This window comes from Varanus komodoensis, unplaced genomic scaffold (assembly GCF_004798865.1).
Source record: "Varanus komodoensis strain SLA01 unplaced genomic scaffold, ASM479886v1 scaffold3, whole genome shotgun sequence".
NCBI classification, from domain to species: Eukaryota; Metazoa; Chordata; class Lepidosauria; order Squamata; family Varanidae; genus Varanus; species Varanus komodoensis.
This window is the reverse complement of record NW_025335761.1, coordinates 54272819-54296566: the sequence shown is the minus strand read 5'-3', so window position 1 is coordinate 54296566 and position 23748 is coordinate 54272819. Positions and strand designations below refer to the sequence as shown.

The 23748-nt window shown below is 44.3% G+C and overlaps 1 protein-coding gene across 4 annotated transcripts in view; it reads right to left on the bottom strand.

Annotated features, from left to right (window-relative positions):
• Positions 1-292: 292 nt before the first annotated feature.
• Positions 293-23748, bottom strand: part of TRMT61A (tRNA methyltransferase 61A) — a 48645-nt gene continuing 25189 nt past the window's right edge. For all 4 annotated transcript variants that reach the window (XM_044436936.1, XM_044436935.1, XM_044436937.1 and 1 more), the window contains exon 4: positions 293-1042. In XM_044436936.1, coding sequence (XP_044292871.1) covers positions 714-1042 — 329 coding nt within the window. In that variant the 3' untranslated portion in view covers positions 293-713. The remainder of the gene's footprint in view (positions 1043-23748) is intronic.

Below are 23748 nucleotides of genomic sequence, written 5' to 3'. Positions count from 1 at the left end.
TTGCGGTGAGCCACCAAGGAGCCAAATTCCTTTTCAGAGAAGCTGAGCTGAAAAGAACTTATCCATGGTGAATGGAGCTACTCAACTTTAGTAGGTTCATTTCAACTTGGCAGAATTTGTGGGGTGAAGAGCAAGCAAAAGCCAGCAAAAATCAACCCACCAGCTTCTGGGGAAAGGCATGTGGCCAGTGGGGAACCCTGCAGGGCTGGATTGGAACCCCAGCTAGGCCAGTCTTGGCTTGAGATTTCTGGCTTGGTTTATGGTATGAACAAAGACCACGCTGACCTCTGGATCTCTTTCAAACTCTTTATTGGTTGGCTTTTGTTTTAAGTATTTAGAAGTCCTAATGGGAAATATTAAATAAACCCAGCATCAGTCCAACAACTTTGTCCCAATGGCAGGAATTTCAGGAAGCATGAGGAAACTTTGTTGGCATTTTTGTTCTTACCCTAGCCAGGGGCTTTACTTTACAAATTCCAACGCACAGCTATTAGCTGCTAATCCATCTTCGTACCTGACAGCTAGCCAAGCCCTGTTCCAGAAAGAGCGCCACTGCCGAGGCTGATACGGTTCATGCTCCGGCGTGCTATTTAAACAAGGCATAATCTTACTCAATCTGACTATATATGGAATTGCCTGCTGAGCAAAAAGCTTCGGAGGCTCGGCTGGGAAAAGGGGAGGGAATGCAGAAGAAGGTTTCCCTGTGTGTGTAGCTAAAATAGACTTTTGGTAGCGAAGGTCAAATACCCAGTGTGACCCACCATTTCCCTGAGTGGTACGCCGCTTTTGAATTGCACAGATCCCTGCTGAAGGCGTGTACACGAGACACCTTGATTTGATGGGCTGCCTTCGTCAAACTCAGTGCTGGAACTATCCTCAGCGGTGCTTCCAAGGTCAGGGATTTGCAAGCTAATTGTCCTAATGTTGTACACTCTAGGCAGGATCTCCAGGGTATTAATTTCAGTAAAGCCGTGTTCCTCCAATGCCAGGCAGGTCCTTTGAACTTGTTCAATACAAGGGGAAAAAGAACAGATGCGTCCACCTACGCAGAGAGAGAAAGAGAGAGAGAGAGAATCAATGAATGAATGAGAACCAGCAATGTAAGGGATCACACCCAGTTCTCTAGACAAGATAGTTATGTTGCAACTCTGTGAAACCTTTCTTTCTGAAGCACCTTCATGGAAATCAGTGGGAGCACTCTTCTGAAGCAAATCATATGACAGCTATGGTTTTAATTGCTGGTGTACATATTATATACTGGAGCTACAGGGAGAGCCTTAAATCCAGAACATTACAGCTAGGGAGGGTTGAATGTCAGAATCCTGTGCTTGCAAAATTCTGTACCAAATCTATAAAGTGTAGAACTTAGAAGGGTATCTTGACTTACAGTCCTATACTTACAGTCAGCTTCCATGTAGCCTGAAGTGCCTGATCCTGCCTAATCTTGGAAGCTAAGCAGGGTCAGGCCTGGGCAGAAGTGGGGTGGGTGACTTGAGTGCATGATTCTATGATTATTGCTGTTAACTGCCTAGAGAGCTTTGGCTATGGGCAGTATAAAAATATAATAATAATAATAATAATAATAATAATAATAATAATAATAATACTTTGCTCTGAGTAAGTCTCATTGAACTAAATAGCACTTACTTATGATTAGGCAGGTGTAGGACTGCACAGTCAAAGTATTTCTGAATCAGCTCTATTTTTTCCCATGCATTTTGTCACTGTAGAGAGAGACAGCTGGAACAGTCTGTACCTCATTGTGCTTTGTACCCTGATTAGTGCTCCACTTCCTGGATTCATTGCACAGATGTTAGTACCTACTTAAAGAGGTACCAACTTTCTCACAGTACCCTTCACATTTTTTTTATAAACAGCTATTAATAGCAGATTTGTGTAAACCATGACACTGGGGTGCATTTTAGATTCTAACCCCTTTACTGCTGTGCATCTAGACATTAAACAGGGAACACACGCGCATTTAATCAACAATCCCATTTTCTTTGCAGGAAGAAGGTCACTGCACAACCTCCTCTAACTCTGGATTACTTCGGCTGTTTCACAATCCTTTATGGAGGTCTCAAAGTTGCCCACTGAAAAAAAATTTTTTGGCCAATGTACAACTCTGGTGTTTAAAAACAAAAGCAGACATTAATCACTCCCAAACCGCAGTGGGCAATACCAAGAGAAGGAAGTACACCGGTACAGGAAACACACAAATATGACTTTTAGGGCTAGAAGGGCCCAAATGAAATTCGACAAAGCACTGGCACGCCACATGGACTGAGAGATAGCTACTTCCTCCATTAGCTTTTTTAGCATTCATACGAACACCAACAGATTTGGAGTTCCCACACAGCTGACTGCTAATCTCAATCTGAATGTCTTTATTTTATTGATGCATTTCCTCTTCTACTTTTCATTACAAAATATTTCCGAAGTGGAATCGGGAGACGAATTAGTAGCAAATAGCCGTGCCTTGGAATTCATAAAGTAAACACAACTTGCTGGGGTGGAAATGAAGGGTCAGCTCTAGACCAGTATCTTACTTCCCACAGGAGCCAGAAGCAAGCCAGATGATTCCGGGAAGAGCTTGTGAAGGTCTGCATCAGCAGTCACCAGCCTCTTTGGACTCATGGGCACATTGAGAAATTGCTGTGAGCATCACCACAAAATGCCTAATCGGTGGATTACTGCATCAGTGTCTACCTGTCGCATCCGTGGATCTTAGGTAGCTCCTTATTCAACAAAAACATTCATTTTGTGTCTACTGGATGCTGCCACGTCTTTTTCATAAGGGATGGTCTTAATTCTGCTAATTGCTGGTGGTGCAATACAGCTAGTACTTCTTTCAAAGGTATGTTTTTCAAATGTCCAGTAGTTGATCCATTTTGGGAGGAAGTTAGTATATGGATAAATTTTCTACTGGAACAGTCTTTAATATTTGCTGATGTGCACACCTTTTAATACTATCTACCTGCTTCTTGGAAATTAATGAGTGGTCCGCATCAGTGGATTCTCCTTTGGACAACTAAAAGACTGACATTGCAACATTGAAGGCTAACACTCACCTCCTATAACGCAATAGATTGAGGGCCGTACAATGCTTTTAACATTTAAACAGGTAACATACAGAAATTCCTTTCAAAGGGATACATAATTGGTCAGCTTTTGTTGAAATCTTAGTATAACTGCTAGAAAGCTGTTTGCATTTCATACATATTCATTGATATGCATCTAACAAATCCATGAAATACATTAAAAACAGAAAAGGAAATGATAAAACAGTGGAGGTGACTGTCCTGGTCTAGATTCTATACCAGCCCTAACTCACCTAGCACTCTTCAGATGTTTTGGACTACAACTCCCATCAGGCTGAGCCAGCATGCTCAGTAGTCTGGTTTGGTGAGAACTGCAGTCTAGCAACTATGAAAATAGCAGAGCAGCCTACCACTTTTAGCATTTTATTGGGTGTTATATATAGTGGAAGCACTGATTCACCCCAACAGGGGTGGCCAAACGGAGGCTTGGGAGCTGCGCGCAGCTTTGAGTTGATTTTGCAGCTGGTAGCTCACCACCCACAGGCACGCACTTGCCGCTGGCCACCCACAGCCGCCACCCACTTGCCACTCGCAGCCACGACCCGCGGGTGCCTGCTTGCGGTTCCCAAGCATCTCACACTGACCATACGTGGCTCTTCTGTTGAGCAAGTCTGGCCACCCATGAGGCGTGAGGCGTACAAACCAGCCTTACCTCGAATCCGAATCTGGCCCATTTAGCTCAGGACTGCCAGCAGCCTTCCCTAACTTGGTGCTTCCAGATGCTTTTGCACTACAACGCCCATTGCCCCAACCACTGATCATGCTGGCTGTGGCCAATGGGAATTGTAGTGCAAAACCATGGCACCCAAAACCGGAGGGTGCCATGGAGAAGGCCGTACTGCAGAGGCTGTAGTGAGACGGCACATGCATTTGATGCGGGGATGGCGCTTGTGCACTGAGGCGTATGCTGTGATGAACTGATCGTGTCTTTAAAGGTGCCACAAGGCTCTCTTGTTTCTGCTGTGACAAACTAGCACAGCTTCTCCTCTCTCAAACAGTTCACTGAGATCTAGGACCAATAATTCTCCTCAGGTATTTTGGAAATTAGCATGATTAAAATTTCAATTTAGACTATGGCCTTTTAATTATATTTTGCAGTTATGATCCACAGTTATTTTGATTTATTCATACTTATGTTGAACAGAGTTATAATAGAAAATGCACTAATAATACCTATCAAAGCTGAAGCAGGCCTTAGGCGGTCTTACAAGAATAGTACAACTTCATCCATCTACAACAAGACTTTTACCATTTCCTCAGATCTATTCTGATAGTAACATCCAAGGATTCTCTCATTAATCTGAGCAGAAGAGAATGGTGAATTGCTTGCAGCAAACAGGACAACATGCAACAAAATGAGTATTGGGACATTACAGATTCCCATTGATCGCTATCTTAGGTATCAGAGTTATAGTTACATTCACCTACATAAAAATCCTATGTCTACATGTCCTTAAAGTGATAGGATCACTCTATCCTAATGACTGCCTTCTCTAAAACTTAAAATGAATGGGATACTTGTAATACATCATTACTAATTTCATTAGTTGGCTTTCATCATGCCTAATTGCCGACCAAGCAAGCTAGGACTGATAGGACTTAGAATCCAATGACATCTGGAGGGCCATAATTTTCCCACCTCTGCTTTACAACAATCACATCTGTCATGGATGTTTAATCGCAAGCCTAAGTCCACAATAATTACTTCATTCTACAGCCCTCCATTCACATTCCCCCGGGAATTATTGGAACAAATCTCCTTTTTTTTCAAGCCTTTGTTTGGCAAAGCAAAGCAAAGCAAAGCAAAGCAAAGCAAAGCAAAGCAAAGCAAAGCATCAGAGTTGGGCAACAAAACGTCTGATGCCCAATGCCAGTCCAGGCAGTCTTTATTGCTGCACAGTCAGATTCCAAAGTATGCTTTCCAAATCACACTATTATTATTATTATTATTATTATTATTATTATAACATTTCTATGCCACCCCTTGCCAAAGCCTGATTATGATTGCCCAGGAGTGGCCTTAAGCAGTTTTATAGCCCTCCCCTACAAAAAAAATTCTTATTTAGGACCTTCAACCTCAGAGTGTCCCAGTGAAGGCAAGGGGCTTAACTTGGAAGGTGTCTTTTTTCTTTTACTCTAATAACTTAAGATTCCCCCTACCCAATCCTTTTTATGCTGGCATTACTTTTTCTAACTGCTGTAAAGAGAAGCTAAAATAAAAATAAACTGAAAGATGCAGATGGAGCAAGTGTACGGCAAAGAGTTGAAAGCACCACACTTTCTGGCCGCAGTATCTGAACTTCCTGCGTAGAGTTTCACTTCTGTTTTCTTAAACTGGTGCTAGTCTGAGCAGCCTTGCTTAGCACTGTAACCTTGCAATTAAGCCTAATCAGCAGAGGACAGCAAGAGTCTTGTGACAGCTTGAACTGCTGGAGAACCAAGAGGGCCTTAGTTGCTTCTGCACTGTAGGAAGGAGGCGGGACACGCAGAGATGAAGAGCTGAGCCAAGACTCCGTGGCTTCCCACCGGACGGGCCAAAGCAGCCAGTCCAGGGCTTCCCTCCCTGGGGAAGACTGTGAGCAGAGAAGCCCGACTCCTAGTCCAAGTGCTGTGTGCAAATGACACCAGGGGGGCATGGCCATGCCCAAGGGTATCAGGATGAAAGCATCATCCAGCATGCAGTGAGCGGGGTGGGTGGGTGTCATCATCAGCTCACAAATTTATTATGCATCAGGCTTCCACAAACAACAGTCCACATCTCCAGGTGCACTCCCTGTCTGGGAAAATGTATGCCATAATAAACTCGCTAGTCCTCAAGGGCCATGAGTCTCTGTTATTTTTGCTGCAATGGAATAAAAATGGGATCCAACTGAAATGAAGGAGGCCTCCAAACGCAGAGGCTGACACTCATCCAGTGCAGAATGGGAGGAGTGCCAAAGGCAACCTTTGCCTCCCTCCTCCCATTTTGCAGGTTTGCTAACAGCTCTTTATAGCAGTCTAACAGCAGCAGCATTTCCAAGGGAGAGAAAGGAGGATCCCCCAAATCCCCTCCCTCCTTGCCTCTCCCCAAAGTCACTTTTCTGAACCTCGAAAGCAAACATTCTGGTTCTTTCTAAGGCGGGCTGCAAAAGGTGGGTGGTGGGGGAATGCTGATTCCCAGCTCTGAATCAGAGGCTGCTTCCAATGTTGGTGTAGGGATCCAAGTTGTCCTACCCCCTCCTTGCCCCCAGATAATGTCTAGAATAAGCCTTTGGAAATGTTCAGCAAAGAAGTACTGAGTCTCTGTCATGCTGAATTAATTTTATGATGTCTAGTTTGGTGAGAACTTACCTCTGGCAGATGCAAAATTTGTCAGTTTAAGCAACAAATGAGGGGGAAAGAATTTTGAAACTGTTGTTTATTGCTTCGGATAAATATAGGCAAACTTTTAAAAAGAAAAGAGGAGGTAGGCGGTGGAGAAGAACTCAGGATGGACCCAACAGAAGATAAGGAAGAGCCTACGGTGGTGTCACAGTGGTGATGGCAGCAAAGTGCCTGCTCTTTCTGCCACCATCACATCTTCACCATGTCATCCAGTGGAGTTGTTCTGAGTTGCAAAAAGGTTGCTACTTCTAGGACCCAGAGTGGTGAGCAGCTGTTTTCGGCAAGCTAAGATAATTTTGCAGAACACTTCATCTGTTCTGACTCCGGCTCCATGCTGACAGCTCTAGGATGGTGTCATTTGTCTAGTTTGATGGATGAGTTTCACCCTGTCCAACCTGAAGATGTGGACAAGCTGCATGGAAGATTGAGGACGACCACTTATGCACTGGATTCTTATCTATCCTGGTTATTAAAAACCGCTGTAGGGGGAGTGGCCAGTTGTGTGGTAGAAATGGTAAATACTTCCCTGGGGAAGGGCTGTGTCCAAATCCCTTTGAAGAAAGTTGTGGAAAGCCCACTTATGAAAGAAGACACAAACAAAAAATCCAATTCCACCAACATAAATAGCTTTCCTTTTCTGGACCGGGGTGGTGACTCAACCCCTGACTTTCTAGGATGCAGCTAATTATTCAGAGCTTCTCAAATATGGGTTTGAGAACTGAAATAGCCTTGCTTTGGTGGATGACCCACACCAGGAACTAGACAGAAGGCACACATTTTTGCTGGCTCTGTTGGATCGCTCAGCAACTTTTGTTTCCATTGACCATGGGATCCTTCTGGAGTGTTTGGCCAGTATGGGACCCGGGGGCATGTTGCTGTAATGGTTGCAACCTTGACTGGCTCAGTGCCCTCAGAAGATAGTGCTGGGAAACAACTGCTCAGTCCCATGACCACTGGCCTATGGGATTCCTCAGGCCTTGCTTTTGTCTCCTATGAAGTTTAACATCAACATGAGAGGAGATTCATCGGCTCTGGTAAGAGGTTGCCACCCAGAGTTCAAAGGCTTGGTCTCTCCACTATGCTGAGGGTACCCAGCTCCTTCTCTCTGTGTCCACTGATGCCAAGGAGACCAGGGAGCTCCTGAAGCATTTCTCAAGCTTAGTGATAATGGATTAACAGGTTAAAGATCCATTGGACAAGATGCTGTTCAGAGGCACTGCTGGTCAGTTGATAAGTTGCTTCTCTGAGATGGCAGGTAGAGTCTCTCCCCAGAGGGATGGTGCTACTTCTGAAAGATCAAGTTAGCAGCCTGGAGGTGCACCTGGACTTGACATTGACATGAGTGAGGGGGGTCAGGTAGCTGCTATAGCCAAAAAGTACTGCTGCCCCACTTTGGCTGATATGCCAGCCATGTCCCTTCCTGAAGAAGGCAGATCTGATTGCAGTGACCCGTGCCTTGATCACCTCCCGTTTAGATTCCTGCAATGTGTTCAATGCAGGACTGCCCTTAAAAATGGTTCAGAAACTGCAGGTCATGCCAATGTCAGACTGCTTTCTGATCATGCTTCATTGGCCACTTTATACCAGTTTTTATCTGCTTGCTGATTTGTTTCTGGAAGCCATTCAAGATGCAGGAAGCTGCAAATGACTTGAGGCAGGTTAAGTGAAGAATTGCCTTCCCTCATATGAATAGTTTGGTGGGTACATTGAACAAGGCCTTCACTGCAGTGGCACCTCGATTAGAACTCTCTCCTTAAGGAAGTCAAACTGATCCCATCTTTGTTCAGTTTTAAGTGGGCTTTTTTGTTCCATGTGGCTTTTTATACATATTTATAGCTGAAATTCTATCTAGACGTAAACCTCATTGAATGCAGTGGGACTTACTTCTGAGTAGCAAAGTATAGGATTATACTGGGATGTAGTCGCTCTGCACTGTGTTTTTAAGATTTTACCTGTTTGTGATGTTTTAAGATTTTAAAATTGTTTTATTATTTCTAACTTCTTTTAAAATTTTAACTGGAAGTTGTCTTGGGGGTTCTATTTTATAAATAAGGAAAGAACAAAATTTCTCTAGTGGGGCAAAACTGAATTCCATCACAGCCTTATGGCATGTGAACAAGAGAGCACCTAAGATGAAACACAATACTAAATGAAAACAACAAGAACCTCTTGCGCTATTCTGGTTTTAATGTTTCTTTTTATTTTTAGTTTGTACCAGTCTAACAAACACAACCATAGCAACAAAAAAGCAAAGTAAATCAGAACATGCAAGTTGTTCTGGAGGGGGGAAGGGGTTGAGGTCAGCATTCATAGGTTTTCTCATTTCCCAAGGCTCACTTTCTGGTGCTTTCATAAACAAAATACCTTTTTTCTTCAGCTAGGCTCAGAGAACTTATAAACTGGTTCAATAAGACTTCCACTTTTTCCAAGATATTTTTTCTTTCTGTCAACACAGAGCTAGGATTCTTTGGAAGAGAGTTCTCTACAACTTGCCATACTACACTTCCCAGGGTTCCTTGGGGGGGACCATTTAAAGTGATACAACATCCATACTGTCTGTATGTCCTTCCAGCAGCTTAGCGCCCTGCACAATCCATCAAATCTTTGTGGGTTGTGCTTTGTCTGGGAAGCTTCTATATTTGAATTGCTTGCATTAAGCATACAGGGAGGGAGAGAGGAAGAAAGAAAAAGAAAAAGAAAGAACGAACCGGCTGTGTTTATTTGAGAGGGATGGTATGTATATACAGAGTAACCTCCAGTCCTTAGATGGAGAACTCTGGAAACGTTAGCTTTCTAGCCAAGTGGGCTCCCATCTCCTGAATGTATCAAGCTGACAGCAGATGACAAGGGAAAATCCCCCAAAGGTTAACTGGCCAGTCAGACAGAACCAAAGGTAGACACCAACATCTTGGTCCCAGTGTTGCTTTCGCAAAACTGTCCTTTATACTCCCAAAGCATTTTCCCTCCAGCAGCATTTTCAAGACATCACTCATAGAATGGAGCAATGTGTTCCGTTGAGAGCAAAGTCACTTTGCAGCTGAGAATAGAATGCTTTCAGATTTACCCAGAAAAGCCACCCAGCCAAATCAGCTCAAGGAATTTAAAAGGATATTGTCTGCCAGAAATCCAGGAACCACGTGATCTGGGTCATGATGTAATAATGTCTCCATAAATGAGGCTTACTGGCTCGAAATGGGGTTTTAATGGGCAGGGGGCACAGATAGGGAAAAACATATAAAAGTCAGAGTGGAACTGTGTTTTGAGCTGCTCTGCCTTCTTTCCCACTTCTCTCTCTTGTTTCTGGGGTCTCCAACCAAGCTATTCCCCAAAAGCCAGTTATGTAATCCATGGAGTGGATAATAAGGGAACCTGTTGGCTAAAAATAGAGGCAAAAAGGGACATTGATTTACATCTAATTCTCTCTTTTTAAAAACAAGATGGAGGGGTGGAGGGAGTGAGAAAGAAGCTTTGCACGTAAAAGAAGAAAACATAATTCTTGCAACATATTTCACAATTTAATCAAAACAAGATGATAAAACGTGGCCAAGCACAATGTCAGCATGAAGATGGGAAGCTGACATTCTTTTAATGTTCCACATAAATATCTTCCTGAATCAGCGAGAGAGTTATACTAAATCTTTCTGCCCGATAGTCATCTACATGCAGAGAGGGGTGTGTATGTGTATGTGTGTGTGTTTGGAGGTGTGGGAACATAAAAAATGCAGCCCCCCACATCCGAAGTCCACTCCACTAACCCAGTCTACCAATTCATTCTTTAGTGTAGGTCAAATGAGAACAGCCAAGTCCCAACCCTCCAATACTTGACGGGGAAAGACCCAAGCATGCACAGTTCTGCAGATTTTTCTCAATGTGCATTAGGGTAGCCTGTCCTTCAGTCCTTTGTTCTGCAACAGACTGTCCTAACATGCATTCCTATTAATTTGGTTTTTTTTTTAAATCCTACCCTTCCTCAAAGGAGCTCAAGATAGTTTGCATCACCCTCCACATTTTATTCTCACAACTCTGCAAAGTGTGTGTGCCTGAAAGATAGATAATTCGCCCATGAAATGAACTTCTTGGTTGAGAGGGGATTTGAACCCTGGTATTTCTGCCTCTAGCCAACTTTCTAGCTCAGCCTTCCCAAACCTGATGCTCTTCAATGGTGGCTCCCAAAACTTTTTCCTATTAGCCATGCTGGGCTGATCCAAAACTTGTGGAGCACTCCAGTTCAGAGACAGCTGTTCTAAGCTTTAAACCACACCAACTCGAAAAGCAATTTAAAAGAGATGCACTAGAAAAAAGCACAACCTTTAGTCTTTCAGTTTTAAAGCTGCTGTTGTATCCTATATCTTTGTACTGTTGCTATTTTATTCCATTTTATAGTTTAAGCTTTTTATTATATTGTATGCTAGGATTTTAATTTTTGTGAGCTGCTCAGAGAGCTTCAGTTATTGGACAGCATAGAAATGTGTTAAATTAATTCATTATAAATAAATAGCGCTAGAATGTATTAATCATTCAGAACAAACCTCACTAGCTACAGCATAGGACACAATGTAAATTGCACAGTATTGCCCATGCACAGAACATACCAGGATGAATCCATGTGCCTGCTTCAGAAACTCCAGAAATATACATTCTAGAGGAGGAAGCTGAAAACTACAGAGTGGCAAACAGAAGCTCACAATAGCAAAAGTTTTTTAAAGGTAGCTTCAGAGGGCAAAGAAGTCTTAGTGATTTTATCAAGGAGAAGAAATCAATAACAGAAGCTGGCCCTCATAAATTGGGACCCCAAGGAACATTTGAAGGTTGTTGCAGAAAGATTCCAAGTTCCGAGTTTAGGTACATACAGAGAGAGATGCAGAGTAATCATCACTAGACTGCTAATTCCATGACTACTAATCCTGCTATAAATGGTTCCCCAGGCTGGATTTTTAGCTCAGTCGAAATGCAAACCCAGAAAGGTCACAGCAGCCTTGCTGATGATGAATCTGTTACCACGTGCCTCAGAAATCCAAGATGTGTTTTTTCTTCCTCAAACTTAAAAAGACAAATATCCCAATCACCTGCTAGTTTGCTTCCATTCACTACTTAAGGAGTGTGCTGTTTAAAGGGGAACATCCTGTGTGCATGTGTGTGTGTGTGTGTGTGTGTGCTACTCACTAGTATTCAAAACCACTGAACATCTGGACCAGACATTTTTTGCAACCCAGAGAACATATTCCAGAGTTTTGCAACCAACATAAGGGTTTTTTCTGTTTTGTTTTTTTAAGAGCCCGCTTAAAAAAAGAAGGGGGTGGGGAGATGTTCTGGTTCTCAGCCTTTAGGAAACGGAGAGTGGAGCATCTCATCTCAGTGAAATGTCAGCTCACAATAAATGCTTTGTGCTCAGAGAAGGCACTGGGGAGACATGAGGGCAGCTTGCTATTGTTCAAGACAGGCTTTTAAAGAGTTTTTGTGCAGTAGTTTATGCTGGAATGTTGGAAGCCACGGAAGTGTTGCATTGCCAGTAAAAATGGCCCTGATGATGCCATGCCATGCCCCAGAGAAATCTGCAGTTGAAAAGTTGATATGTGCCTCTCTGTTCATGAAACCTAGGCATCTAACACATGGCATTCACCCTAGGGGGGTGTACCTAGAGGGTATTTGTATTAAAAACACATTATTTTTAATGAAGTTAAGTATGTTCATAGGGTGACCTTCAGTAACATCTCCCACCATTCAGTAACATCATCAGCCATCTGATTTCCCTGAGCTTTGCATTCCTCCAGTTTGAAACTGGGGAGATTAGCAGGCTGATGGACAGTTCTATGCCACTGCTTTCCCCATTGCTCCATTCCTGTGGGGATGAAGTGAACCCTCCTTACTGGGTTCACCAAGACCAAATTTGTGCCTAGAGGCTTCACTTAGAGAAGGCAGGCACTGTGTGTCCAACAGTTTGCTTCAAGTCTCCGCCTCCTTCCTCTCCTCATCATCACAATTGCATTGCATTTGTATCTCACTTGTTCCTCTCTTGTGAGGTGTCCAAAGTGGCTTACACAGATCCATTTTATCATCACAACAACAACCCTGTGAGGTAGGTTAGGCTGAGAGTGAGTGATAGGCCTGAAGTCACCTAGTGAGTTTCATGGCTGAGTGAGAGCTGGAAGCCAGATCTCCCAACACGCTAACCACGACACGGGCTCCCAGCACATGTGAAACAGAGCCCAGTCAGTGCTGCTAAATAACACTACCGGTTTAGGTAATAAAAAGAAGTGGAAAGCAGCAGGTGGTGAGAATATAAACTGGATCTTCAAATAGAGAGAAGATGTACCTGAGAGGCCAGAGTGGTGAGACAGTTAGTGTGGGACTTGAACTCGGAAGATCTGGGTTCAAGTCTCCACTCAGCCAGGTAGCTCAGGGAGTGACTTTGGGCCAGCCTTACCAACCTGGCAGGGTTATTGTGAGGATAACGGGGGGCGGGGGGGGGAATCATGTAAGCCGCCTTGGGTTCCTTGCCAGGGAGAAGGTGGCAGGCTAGAAATGCAATACATAAATATGAATCTACGCACCAAGGGACTGTTCATGGAACAGGATTCCCACAGAGAAGTGAAAATGAGACGGCAAAACTAATTGAGGACATTTCTGTCCTTGGGAACATTGGTCTGCAATTCCAGGAGTGTAAGATGCCCACAAATTGGTTTCCCAAGGGAATCCTATCAAAGGGACAACCCCCTAATGAGAAAGATAAGTGCTGTGAATGCTGCCCCTCCTGTGGCTCCTTCAGGCATTTTTTTCTCCCCCCACCCCCACTTTCGGGGCACTGCCACTGCTCAATTTGTTTAATGAGATCTGTGTGCTAGCCCCGGTTGATACAGTAATTATCCCAGATTAGTCCAGCTCTCATAGGGAAGCTGTGTGAGCCTTTTGATCTGGAGGGAGCTGTCTTAAAAAATGAATGTGCTCATGTATAATGCATCTGAAGCTGCTGGTGTGGAGGAGACGTGGGAAGGGGGAACAATATGAGGGTCTATGGAAGCTCTCCCACCCTACACCCATTCAACACAGGGGGCCAAGGAGTTGCACGGAAACTGGTTTACTAAGAGGCCAAATCTTCCCGTTCCGCAGGCTGGGGGAAGAGGGTAGGCGGAAGGGCAACAGACACTCTTTCGCAGCAGTGGACCCAGGGTTTGTACAGGTCAAAGCACAGCTCAGCGTGGAGAGATTAGAAATGTGAGGCAGGAGGCAGGGAAGATGCTGGAGCATTGAATTTCTGGTGCTGAATTTCCCAGGCACTTTTTGTTTGATGTAGAAATGTGCGGTGGTTTGGGCAGGCTGCTTTGCAATGAAGGTTGTATCAGCAATTCCTCAGGAGACAATGGGGTTTGGGGGTGGGGAGGCATGGATAATGTACACAGTTCCATATTTTGAATATGGCTTTCAGAAAACTCACATTTAAGTTTTGCTGTTGACACAGATGTGCCGCCGGCCCTTCCCACAGTCTTATTCCAACACTGTCATGTGCAAGAAAACCTTCAAAAGCCCTTTGAAAATCCTTGCCATCACAGACAGAAGAACTGTTGAACTGAAGGAAGGAAGTATCTCTTAGGGTTGGTCTGATTTCCAATCTTTTTGGTTTTCTAACAAGTTCAGCCCACTGAGAAGGTCATGAAAGCTAGAAGTTTACAAGGAAGAAATGCAACACAGGGACAAATGCAGAGTTTTGGACCTACACGAAAGGTAGTGCCAGTGTTCCTTCAGGAGTACTCAGGGAGGAAAAGTAACCCGTCTAAAAACAACACTCATTTGGATGAAATCTGTGGCTCCCGAAACATGAACTTGCATCCCAGAGCATGTACTACCGCAAAGCACCATCCATCACTGCCAGGGATGGGAACCTCCTGCCCCAGATGGGCTCCCTCCATGGGCCCTTCCCAAGCCTGACATCCTGGAGTAACTGAGGAGAAGGATCCTGGTGCCACCTCTGATCTGCAATCCTATCTCCATCAGAGGCTAGCCAGGAGCTTCTGCATCTCACAGGTAGGGCTTGAAGCAAAGGCCTTGCTATGCTTTTTCACCCCCAGCATCCAGAGCCAAAATACGAGGGGCACGGACTTCTCACAAGGGTGAGGCTGCTGCTTCGATGACCAACTTATGGGATTGTAAGCAGAAGATTGCCTGCTTCAAGAACCCGAAAAGGAGGCAGTCCCTGCAAGGGGTAGCATCAGCGAAAGGCAGCATCACTAACTGGACACAGCCCTGCCTGGACATGAACCTCAGACTGCCTAGATCAGAAGAGCCATACAACAACGCTTTGCAGAGAGAAGTTCCCAGGCTCAGCCCCTTGGGATCTGCAAGAAGAGCCAACCCCCTCCATGCAGCCGCCAGTCCATGCAGACAATCCTCAAACCGACGATGGTTTGCCTGAGTTGCCTGCCATCTTTCTATCCTCAGTTCTTAACGCTTGCCTCAGGCATCAGACCAAGCAACCCCTGCTCCATTCCCCAATCTCTGCCAACTGCATAAAGACGTAAGGGACCACGGAGAAACTGCAGAAGCAAGACTGCTGTATTTGTCTTTATGTATTTTTAGAAATACGTCACTGTGTTTGCCGATGCCACTGCAGCTTCGCCAGAGCAGCGGCAAATTGCCAGTATCTTGGGGAAAGTGATACTGGTGGGAGAGACGGTTGGTTGGTGGGAGTGAGGCAGTGACATCTGACAACAGCATCCTCTTGGCATTTTCTCAATTGCTTGCTAGTGCACTAAAAATACTGCCTTTGGAAAGAGGGGGACAGAATGTCCTTTACGTGAGCAAAGATGTGGGCCAGCTGACTTTCCCCTGACAAGGAAACTGGAGTTTTCAGCTCTCAGAAGAAATGTGTGCAAAGAGGGGAATGCTCTTTATTCATTATTATCTGGTGCAGCATTTGCCTATCTAAATTATATCTTTTAAGTATGTGCATTATGTCTACCAGGTTTGCTACGGTCCTCAGGGGCACAACAGTCCGTGTGGCTGTGTATCCACTCCAGGCTTTGACTGCACTTTAGAGGATCTAGTTTGGGGAGTGGGTTCAGCACCATGGATAGATCCTTAAAGGTACAGGCAAAGGCCCAGCGTAGATGCATTACTGAAGCCATCAGTCGCCACTGCATCTGCTGTAATAGGCCACCATGGGCAGGGTTAGCCTTTCAGAATATGAAGATGGTCAGTGACAAGTATTCCGTCTTTGTCATTCCTTTCACACAGGTGCGGTTAGGTGGAAAGGGAGGACTATAAGAGTCTATCCATGTCAGCTCTGGAACTGGCTGGCATGGATTTGCCTGTGGATCCTGCCTTAAGGTTAAAAAAAAATCAAGCTTCTAATCCTCATTGTTCTGGAGTTTTTTTTTTAAGTCTCAGGATCGATGGATAGCAGAGAAACTGGGAAGAGTTGCTAGCCCTAAATCTATCCTACAAATTTATGTACATTTCCTATTGACTTAAATGTCATGGCTATCTCAATGAATCCTGGGAGCTGCTGTTTGATGAGGGTAGTATTAATTATTTAAGAGGCTTCTAGTGTCCATCACAGAACTACAATTCTGAGATAACTCTGGGGAGAAGGAAAGTAATCTGTAGCACAGATTAGGATGGGTCTACTCAGGTTCACCAAATGGAGCTGGAGACAAACGCCTATAGAATTAGAGAGCCAATGGTCGCAATGGGTCGGACACGACCTCGCGACCAACAACAGCAGCAGCAGTGTAGTGGTTAAGAGTGTGGGACTGGGACTCAGGCAATTTGGGTTCTAGTCCCCACTTAGCTGTGGAGCTCACTGGGTGACTTTAAGCCAGTCTCATAATCTCAGCCCAATCTGCTTCATAGGGTTGTTGCTGTGAGTATAGGATGAAAAGAGGAGTAAGCTGCTTGGAGTTCCCTGAAGGAAAAAAAAAGGTGTGATATAAATAATGAATGAATTAATTAAAGAACAGGCCTCCTAGAGGGCAATTTTGTGCCCTTCGGACATTTTGGACTATAATTTCCTAATTCCCTAACTGTTGGTCATGCTAGCTGGGGCTTATGGAGGGTGCAGTCCAAAGCATCTGGGGAACACCAGTATACCACCACCCTGGACATGCACCACCACAATCCTTATTTTATGCCCTAAAATTTTCCACACTAGCTTCCATTGTGTATTGCAACTTTCCCCAACACGGTGCCTTCTGGCTGTGTTGCACTACACCTCCTATCAGGACACATCCAGAGCGCCTCACGTTGAGGAAGATAGATAGTATTTTCACCACAAGACAAAGCAATGCCCCTTTACACCTACAGAAGGACTCAGTGCTGAGTTTCAGTTCTTATTGGGCATTCAAGCTCTGTGCGATTCTAATCTTTTTTTCCACCCCTATGGCAGTCCTGGATCTTCTTTGGGGAAATCTACTTTGCTTTTCATTAGAGCTCCACGTCCACAGACTGAAGCCAGGGCAAAACAGCAACTCAGGCAGGCAGACCCAGAACTGAAGAACAAGGGTGTCTCTGAGCATGAGTCCAACAGAGGTATTCATATTCAAGACCCACACCGGAGCTCACTGATAAATCTCTTGTTTCGCCCTCAACTTTCTTAGTTTCAGCAGTCTTGTGCAAGGTAGGGGGTGGAGAGTCTTTTGCTTTCTGCTAAAGTTAAACCCCAGGGATTGGAAATCCCTGCTGGTTTACTACAAATCAGCTGCAGAGCTGCCTTCCCGTATCCCCCGAAACACCCCCAGCTGAGAATCTCCCACAGTGCATAAGCTTTCCCCAGCAAACAGCCCTGGCTTCATCGATACGGAAACATTTCCTGAAGACAGAACAGTGTGAGAGCGGATGCTCTGTGGCAACCGAAGTCACGTAGCTGTCTAGCTGGTTAGCACCAAAAGAGGAAAAAGTGAGCGGCGACTTGATTCTGCAAGCTGGGAACTCCCACAACAACTTGATTCCAGCAGTGATAAGACCTGAATCACCACCCACGAGACTTGAAGCAAAAAGAACAAACACCCCAGCAGCTCATTATTCCAGCCTTCCCCAGTTTGGGCAGACTTCGGCTTCCTTCATCTCTATCTGAGCTGGCTGGGAGTGATGGGAACTGGAGTCCAGTCCATCTGGACAATGCTTGGCCAGAGAAAGCAGCATTACCCTTTCTGTCTCCCAAAAGGAAGACTGAAAATTCTCCACAAATGCAATTCCAGCAGCATTACAGAACATTAGCCACCCAGAATGGAGCATTCAAAAGAGTTGGAATCTATAGCAAAAGCAACCCTCTATTAAATTTTTTAAATTTTATTTATTTATTTAATATTTAATAAATATTTTTGTATTTTTGTATTTAATTGTAATTTATTATGTTCTATTGTATTTCAATGTATTTTATTGTGTTGTAAGCCGCCCCGAGGCTTCAGCAAGGGGCGGCATAGAAATGTTGTAATAATAATAATAATAATAATAATAATAATAATAATAATAAATGTCTAGAAAGGCAATCAAGATTCAGAGAGATTCATCTCCTCGAGATGTTATTCTGAGATAACCACCGTTTGAATTAGGTGCAAACCTTTCTCCCCATCAGCTATATTAAACAGGTTCACACACTATGAGAAGCCATGATGATTTCTTATACTTGTTGGTCTGTCATCTGGTGATGGCATTTCTGCATGGTATCTCGATCTTCCTGAAGCCATGCAGAGAATCCATGTCTGTTTTAAGGTTTCCACACTTCACCATGGCTTCTCCGCTTATCTGGCTCTGGGAACACCACTGTGCCATTGTTGATATGGAAACACCAGAGCACCCCAGAAATGGCTGCTTAGCCATCTGTTCTCTACCACCTTCAGCTCCCTAGCAACTTATGAGTCATCACCTGCATTATTCCTATTGGACAAGCAATGTGTCTATTTCCCTGCTTACGTCCAGAAACAGGAAGGAAGGAAGGAGGTGCAGGCAAAAAGTGGCAAAAGTATTTATTGTGATTTAATAAAATTTCCTTTTGGGGCTGGGGTGGTTAAAAAGCAGGTATGCTTAGGAGGGAAACCTCAGCAGACCAACCAGGATAAGGCTGCTAAATCCATAGGGAGCAACAGCATAAGGAAGAAAATTTTACTCAAGGTGGTTGCTGGGTTGCATTGTGAGAGCGGATGATGGGCCAGGGAACACAGTAATTGCAACACTGGAACAATGTGATCAGTAAACTTGAGCAAAAATCTGCATGCAATGGAAACCATGCAGGGTTGTTTGTTGTGTTTTTGAATGCCATTGTTCACAAGGAAGGCATTTCCTTGGGGTCTACCTTAGGTTACTTAAAGGATACTACAAGCTGATTCAGTATCCTTGGAATGTTTGGAAAAAGCACATGATACAGCCCTCCTGCAGGGACTGCTGGATTTCATATTGCAGGTGAGAGAACTGATTTATGACTTCTTCAATAGACCTGCAGAGGGTGTCCACAGAAGGTGTCCCCAAGAATTTAGAATCCTAATTTTCCAGGATTCTAGAGTAATATTCCATGGTTCTAAAACAGGAAATAATCAAGTTAGATTGCAAGTCCATCTAGCTGTGTATCATCTACATAATGATTTGGTTCAGACAACACCATAATTTTCGGTGCCAGGTGAAGACCTTTTTATTTAAATGTCATTTTAATTGTTAACAATATTTACTTATTTATCTGGCCAGGGCGACTTCTTTTCTTTTCTTTTATAACTTATTTTATATCGTGTGTGTGTGTGTGTGTGTGTGTGTAAAATTTATTTTATATTATTAATTTTAATTTTATATTGTTATTTTTGTATTGTATTGTATTTATTGTGTTGTAAGCCGCCCCGAGGCTTCAGCAAGGGGCGGCATAGAAATGTAATAGTAATAATAATAATAATAATAATAATAATAATAATAATAATAATAATAATAATCCACATCCAGGATTGAGTGGGCTGCCACTGGGTTGGTCATCGTGGGTTGTCATAGGCATGTGGATCATCATGTTGTCTAAACCAACTGCATTAAGAGGCCAAAGCTTGTTAATCACAAATAACAATTTCCTTCCTAGCATTCACAAAAAGGAAGATCTTTTTTTAATGTGGTTGAACGTTCAGTCTTAGGAGCCCTGACCTGCATTCTGAAGAAATCTCACTTCTGCCACAAGACAGCTGCACCTTTATGCAAGCTGTTACCTTTCAGCTCCCACTTATGACAAGGGCAGGCAATTCATAACACTCCAGATGTTGCTATACTGCAGCATCCACCAGCCCTAAACAGTGAAGAAGAATGATGGGATCTGTAATCCAAATCAAATCAAATCAAATCCAGAGGACTCAAAGTTGCTCAACCCAGATTTACGTAAGGGGGTGATAACACTGTTTGCTACCACAAGCCTCTTGTATGGCTGGTAATGATCTGGTTTGCATAGTCAATCTAAGCCCTGGTGGCTTATTCAAATCATGGCAACTACAGAACACAATTTCCATAATCACTGCCTGGGTACAGCTTGTTGTGTTGTCTGAACCTGGTTAGCATAGCTCTCTGGAGAGAGGAAAAACTCTCCATCAACCGAGGGGGTGTTGTTCAGTACAGGAGGGTTATTTCCCCTTTCCAACAAGCCATACTGCCCAGGTATGGGTGACACAAAAAGCTATGCCAGGCAGGGATTATTCAGCTTGTGTCGCGCATGCACTTTAATTCAAATAGGTCACCATGGCTTATTATAATTATATGAATCAGCTCAGTGCAGTGTATGCTCAACAATGAACTGGTGAGTGGCATTGTTAAAACAGTACACTCCTAAGAGGAGCTGCTTGCATCCTTCCCCCTCCCCCAGAAGATTTAGACTGATCCTGCACGGTGTGCAATTCTAAATTCCACCTATATGAGACAACAATAAAACTACTTCCTTCCAGGGGCTGAAAGACCCCCTCACGTCTGGGATCACCGGTGATTTTGCAATTTACTACAACATCCTGTTCCCTTCTTGGGAGCAAGAATGGAGTGAAGGTAGAAGCAATTTCAGCGGTTGTCATCAGCCAAGCATAGGAGCAGAGCATACAGCAAAAACAACCACCTGCATGGAAATTCAGAATAATCTTTGTCTTGTGATTTCTATACAAAGCTGAGCTGCAAGGAGCCCCCCCTCCCCTGCCTGCCTCCCTCTCTCTCTCTTTCGCTAAAAAAAAAGAAAGAAAAAAAATTCCTAAATGAGCTTCTAAAATATTCAGTTTAAATCAAGGTTAGGCATTGGGTACAGCAACTGGTGCAGCAAAGAGTATTTATCAGCAGATGCTGCAACGGGAAAAAGGGGGTGAGGGGAGCTCATGCAGGTTTAGGAAATGAAAAAAAAGATCTGCAGTGCAGCAGCTTTCAGATATACCAGAAGCTCTGCTACCAGAAAGCAATGCTGCCCAGAAGGCCCCAGCCAAAAAGCATGTAAGTACAAGGCATTTCTGCACACCATCTTGAAGCTAATGAAGACCTCTGACTCAAACAGACCCCAGAACTGCACTTGGTAATTTTTTGCACTCTAACAGGTTGTTAAAAGAGGCAGTTCAAAGCCATCTGAGGCAGGAACAGCAGCAAGAGATGCCTGCTTAATAGACCATTAACCCTCAAGCCTATTAAAATGATGAATCAGAACTATTCAGAGATTGGGACTCAGTCACGCAAGGGGGAAGCGAGGTCGGTCTCTCTGCCTCCCTGCTTGCTATGGATTGTGGAATGTGTAAATTAAAAATTAACACCCAATGTCATGCACTCTTTGGAGGAATCCTCAACCAGTGAATGCCCGAGAGCCCTCTGAGCTGAACAGCTCATAGGAGCAGCAGCCCCAGGGGGTCTGGACACAAATCGGGGGGTCCCGAGCCACAGGGAGAGGCAGTTTCCAATTTGTTGTCTTCTGATTTAGAAGCAAGAGCCAAACTACTGACCTATCCGAGATGCCCAAAGGTACAAGCTCAGTTGGCCACCAGGTGAATAAGTGCCTGCCCATACAGTAAGGCTCCTCATGAGTAAACAGTTATATAAGAATGAGACTGTCTTCACTAATAAAAAGGCAGGGTTGTCAATGCCCTAGGAGCTTCCTGGTAGTGTGGTTTTGCTTCCAAACAAGACATGCACTTCTGTGCATTTCTGAAACAGAACTGCTGCTATTTTACCTTTGGTTCACCACGGGAATTTGGAAATGCTTTTGAGCCCCAGTGGCGTTGGGGATGAGCAATACAGACTCCTGACCCACGGAGGTTGCTCATCTCTGCCTTGAATCCCCATATCAAGATTATTCAGGAACTCAGATTTTAGACATTTGATGAGCTGCAAAATTTGGGTTGAAAGAAATGAGATAGCATTCACCTCATCTGCATCAACTGACCCCATTTAATGCATTTTAACCCAATGGAGACCCTGGTGAGGAACTTGGGGGCTTTAACTGTTTAACCCTATCCTCCAATCTAGACAATGGACTGTATTTACTTCTTAGCAGCCACTCATGTCTTGCCTCCAAGAATTTACGGAATCAGTAGGAAATGCATCCTGACCGTCTTTGGCATCTTCAAAGCTATTGCCATTTTATATTGATTGGACATACAAAAGGTGCCTTTCCTTTCTAGGCCGTATGGGATTCCCCCTCCAGCTACTACCGATGAGCACACTGCAGAGGTCCATCTCACATTCCCCCACATGTGGTGGCTTTTTCCAGAGCACCACCAGAAAAGTAAGGAGCGGCTGGACCTGAATGATTCAGCCTGTCTCAGGGAATCAGAAAAGCACGATGGTCGCTGGACTGGAATACTGGTGTGAGGGAAGGGCATCGCACTGCACTGGGTGTGCTACCTGCTTGCTCACGCGGCCGGAGGAAGGCGGCTGTACATCCAGCAACAAATCAGGCCCTCGCCAGACTCTCTCCCAGAAGTCTGTGGGGAAGGCGAGCGACTGCTACATCGTGGGATCCAGCAACACACGGGCATGTGCGTGACTCATGTGCCCATGTGGGCGGGGCCAGTCATGCACACACTTCCCAGCACCCTCCCGGGGTGGAGTCCTCCAGGGGAATTGCTGCCGTTGGGTAGAGTGAAACTGGCGCCCAAGGCAGCTACTTTTGGTGGTCGTCAAAGGACTAGGCAGGACTTTGATCTGATTCGAGGGGTATCTGTTCTTTAAAAATAAGGCGAGCAGGATGCTTCAGTTCGCAGCTCAGCTGAATGGGTGGAAATTGCAACGTGTGGCTCCCACACTCCTGCGCATGTGAGGAGAGAAGGTGCGTTCTATGCAGACCTTCAGACCCACAATGAACCTTACATTTCTTGCTCCTCTGCATCTTTATTTTGTCCAAAACAATGAGGGGATGTGGGAGCTGTACCCACAATGGGAGCTTGCGTATCTCTAGAGCATTTTCATGGAAGCAGCTCTGCATCATCACACAAACCCAGAAGAGAATGATGTGCCAAATTCAGCATCCTTGAAATTTCAAATTCCCTTCCTTACTCCTTTAAAAATGAGTTTCTAGTCCTTTATGGTTTTGAAGATCACTAGCTCAAAGTGTGGTTGCAATATCTTGTAAAATCACAGAAACCAAGGAGGGAATTGATTGGGGTTTGCAGTGATTAGGGTGCATTTATCCATCTGCAACTTTCAGAAGCTGAATAAAAAGGGGAAACAGACATTGAGCACTTTAAATATCTTTTTGCTTTTCTTAAAATGCACACAGGTCCTGGCGGCAGCAAAACAAACACAGATACATTGCTCAGTGAATGCTTGGTTTTGGTATTAGGGTTCAATGTGATGATGACAATGTGATGTGTCTCTTGTCTTTTTTAAATGGCCACTGTGGAGCCTTCTCAAGAGGAAGCTGATCTGCAGATCCTCTGCATTCAGCTTCGAGGAAAATTACTTATCTTCCAGGGGGGAAGCTCCTCTCGGTCAAGGCTTTACTGCAGATTCCCTCCCATGGCAAGCAGCAGTTGGTTGCTGTTGTTATGTGCCACCAAGTCATCTCCAACTTATTTATTGATTTATTTACATATATTTATAGACCGCCTATAATTGTCAAGACCTTCCTAGGCAGCTAGGAATTTTGGCAAACTTATGGCAACCCCATGAATGAACGCCCTCCAAAATGTCCTGTTCGTGGCAGCCCTGCTCAGTTCTTGTGACATCAAGGCTGTGGCTTCCTTTATGGAATGGATCCATCTCAGGGTTGGTCTTCCTTTTCTTCCTCTGCCTTTGGCTTTTCCTAGCATGATTGACTTCTCCAGTGATTGGCTTCTCATGATGTGACCTTTACTGCTCAAGAAGGCAGACGCATCTT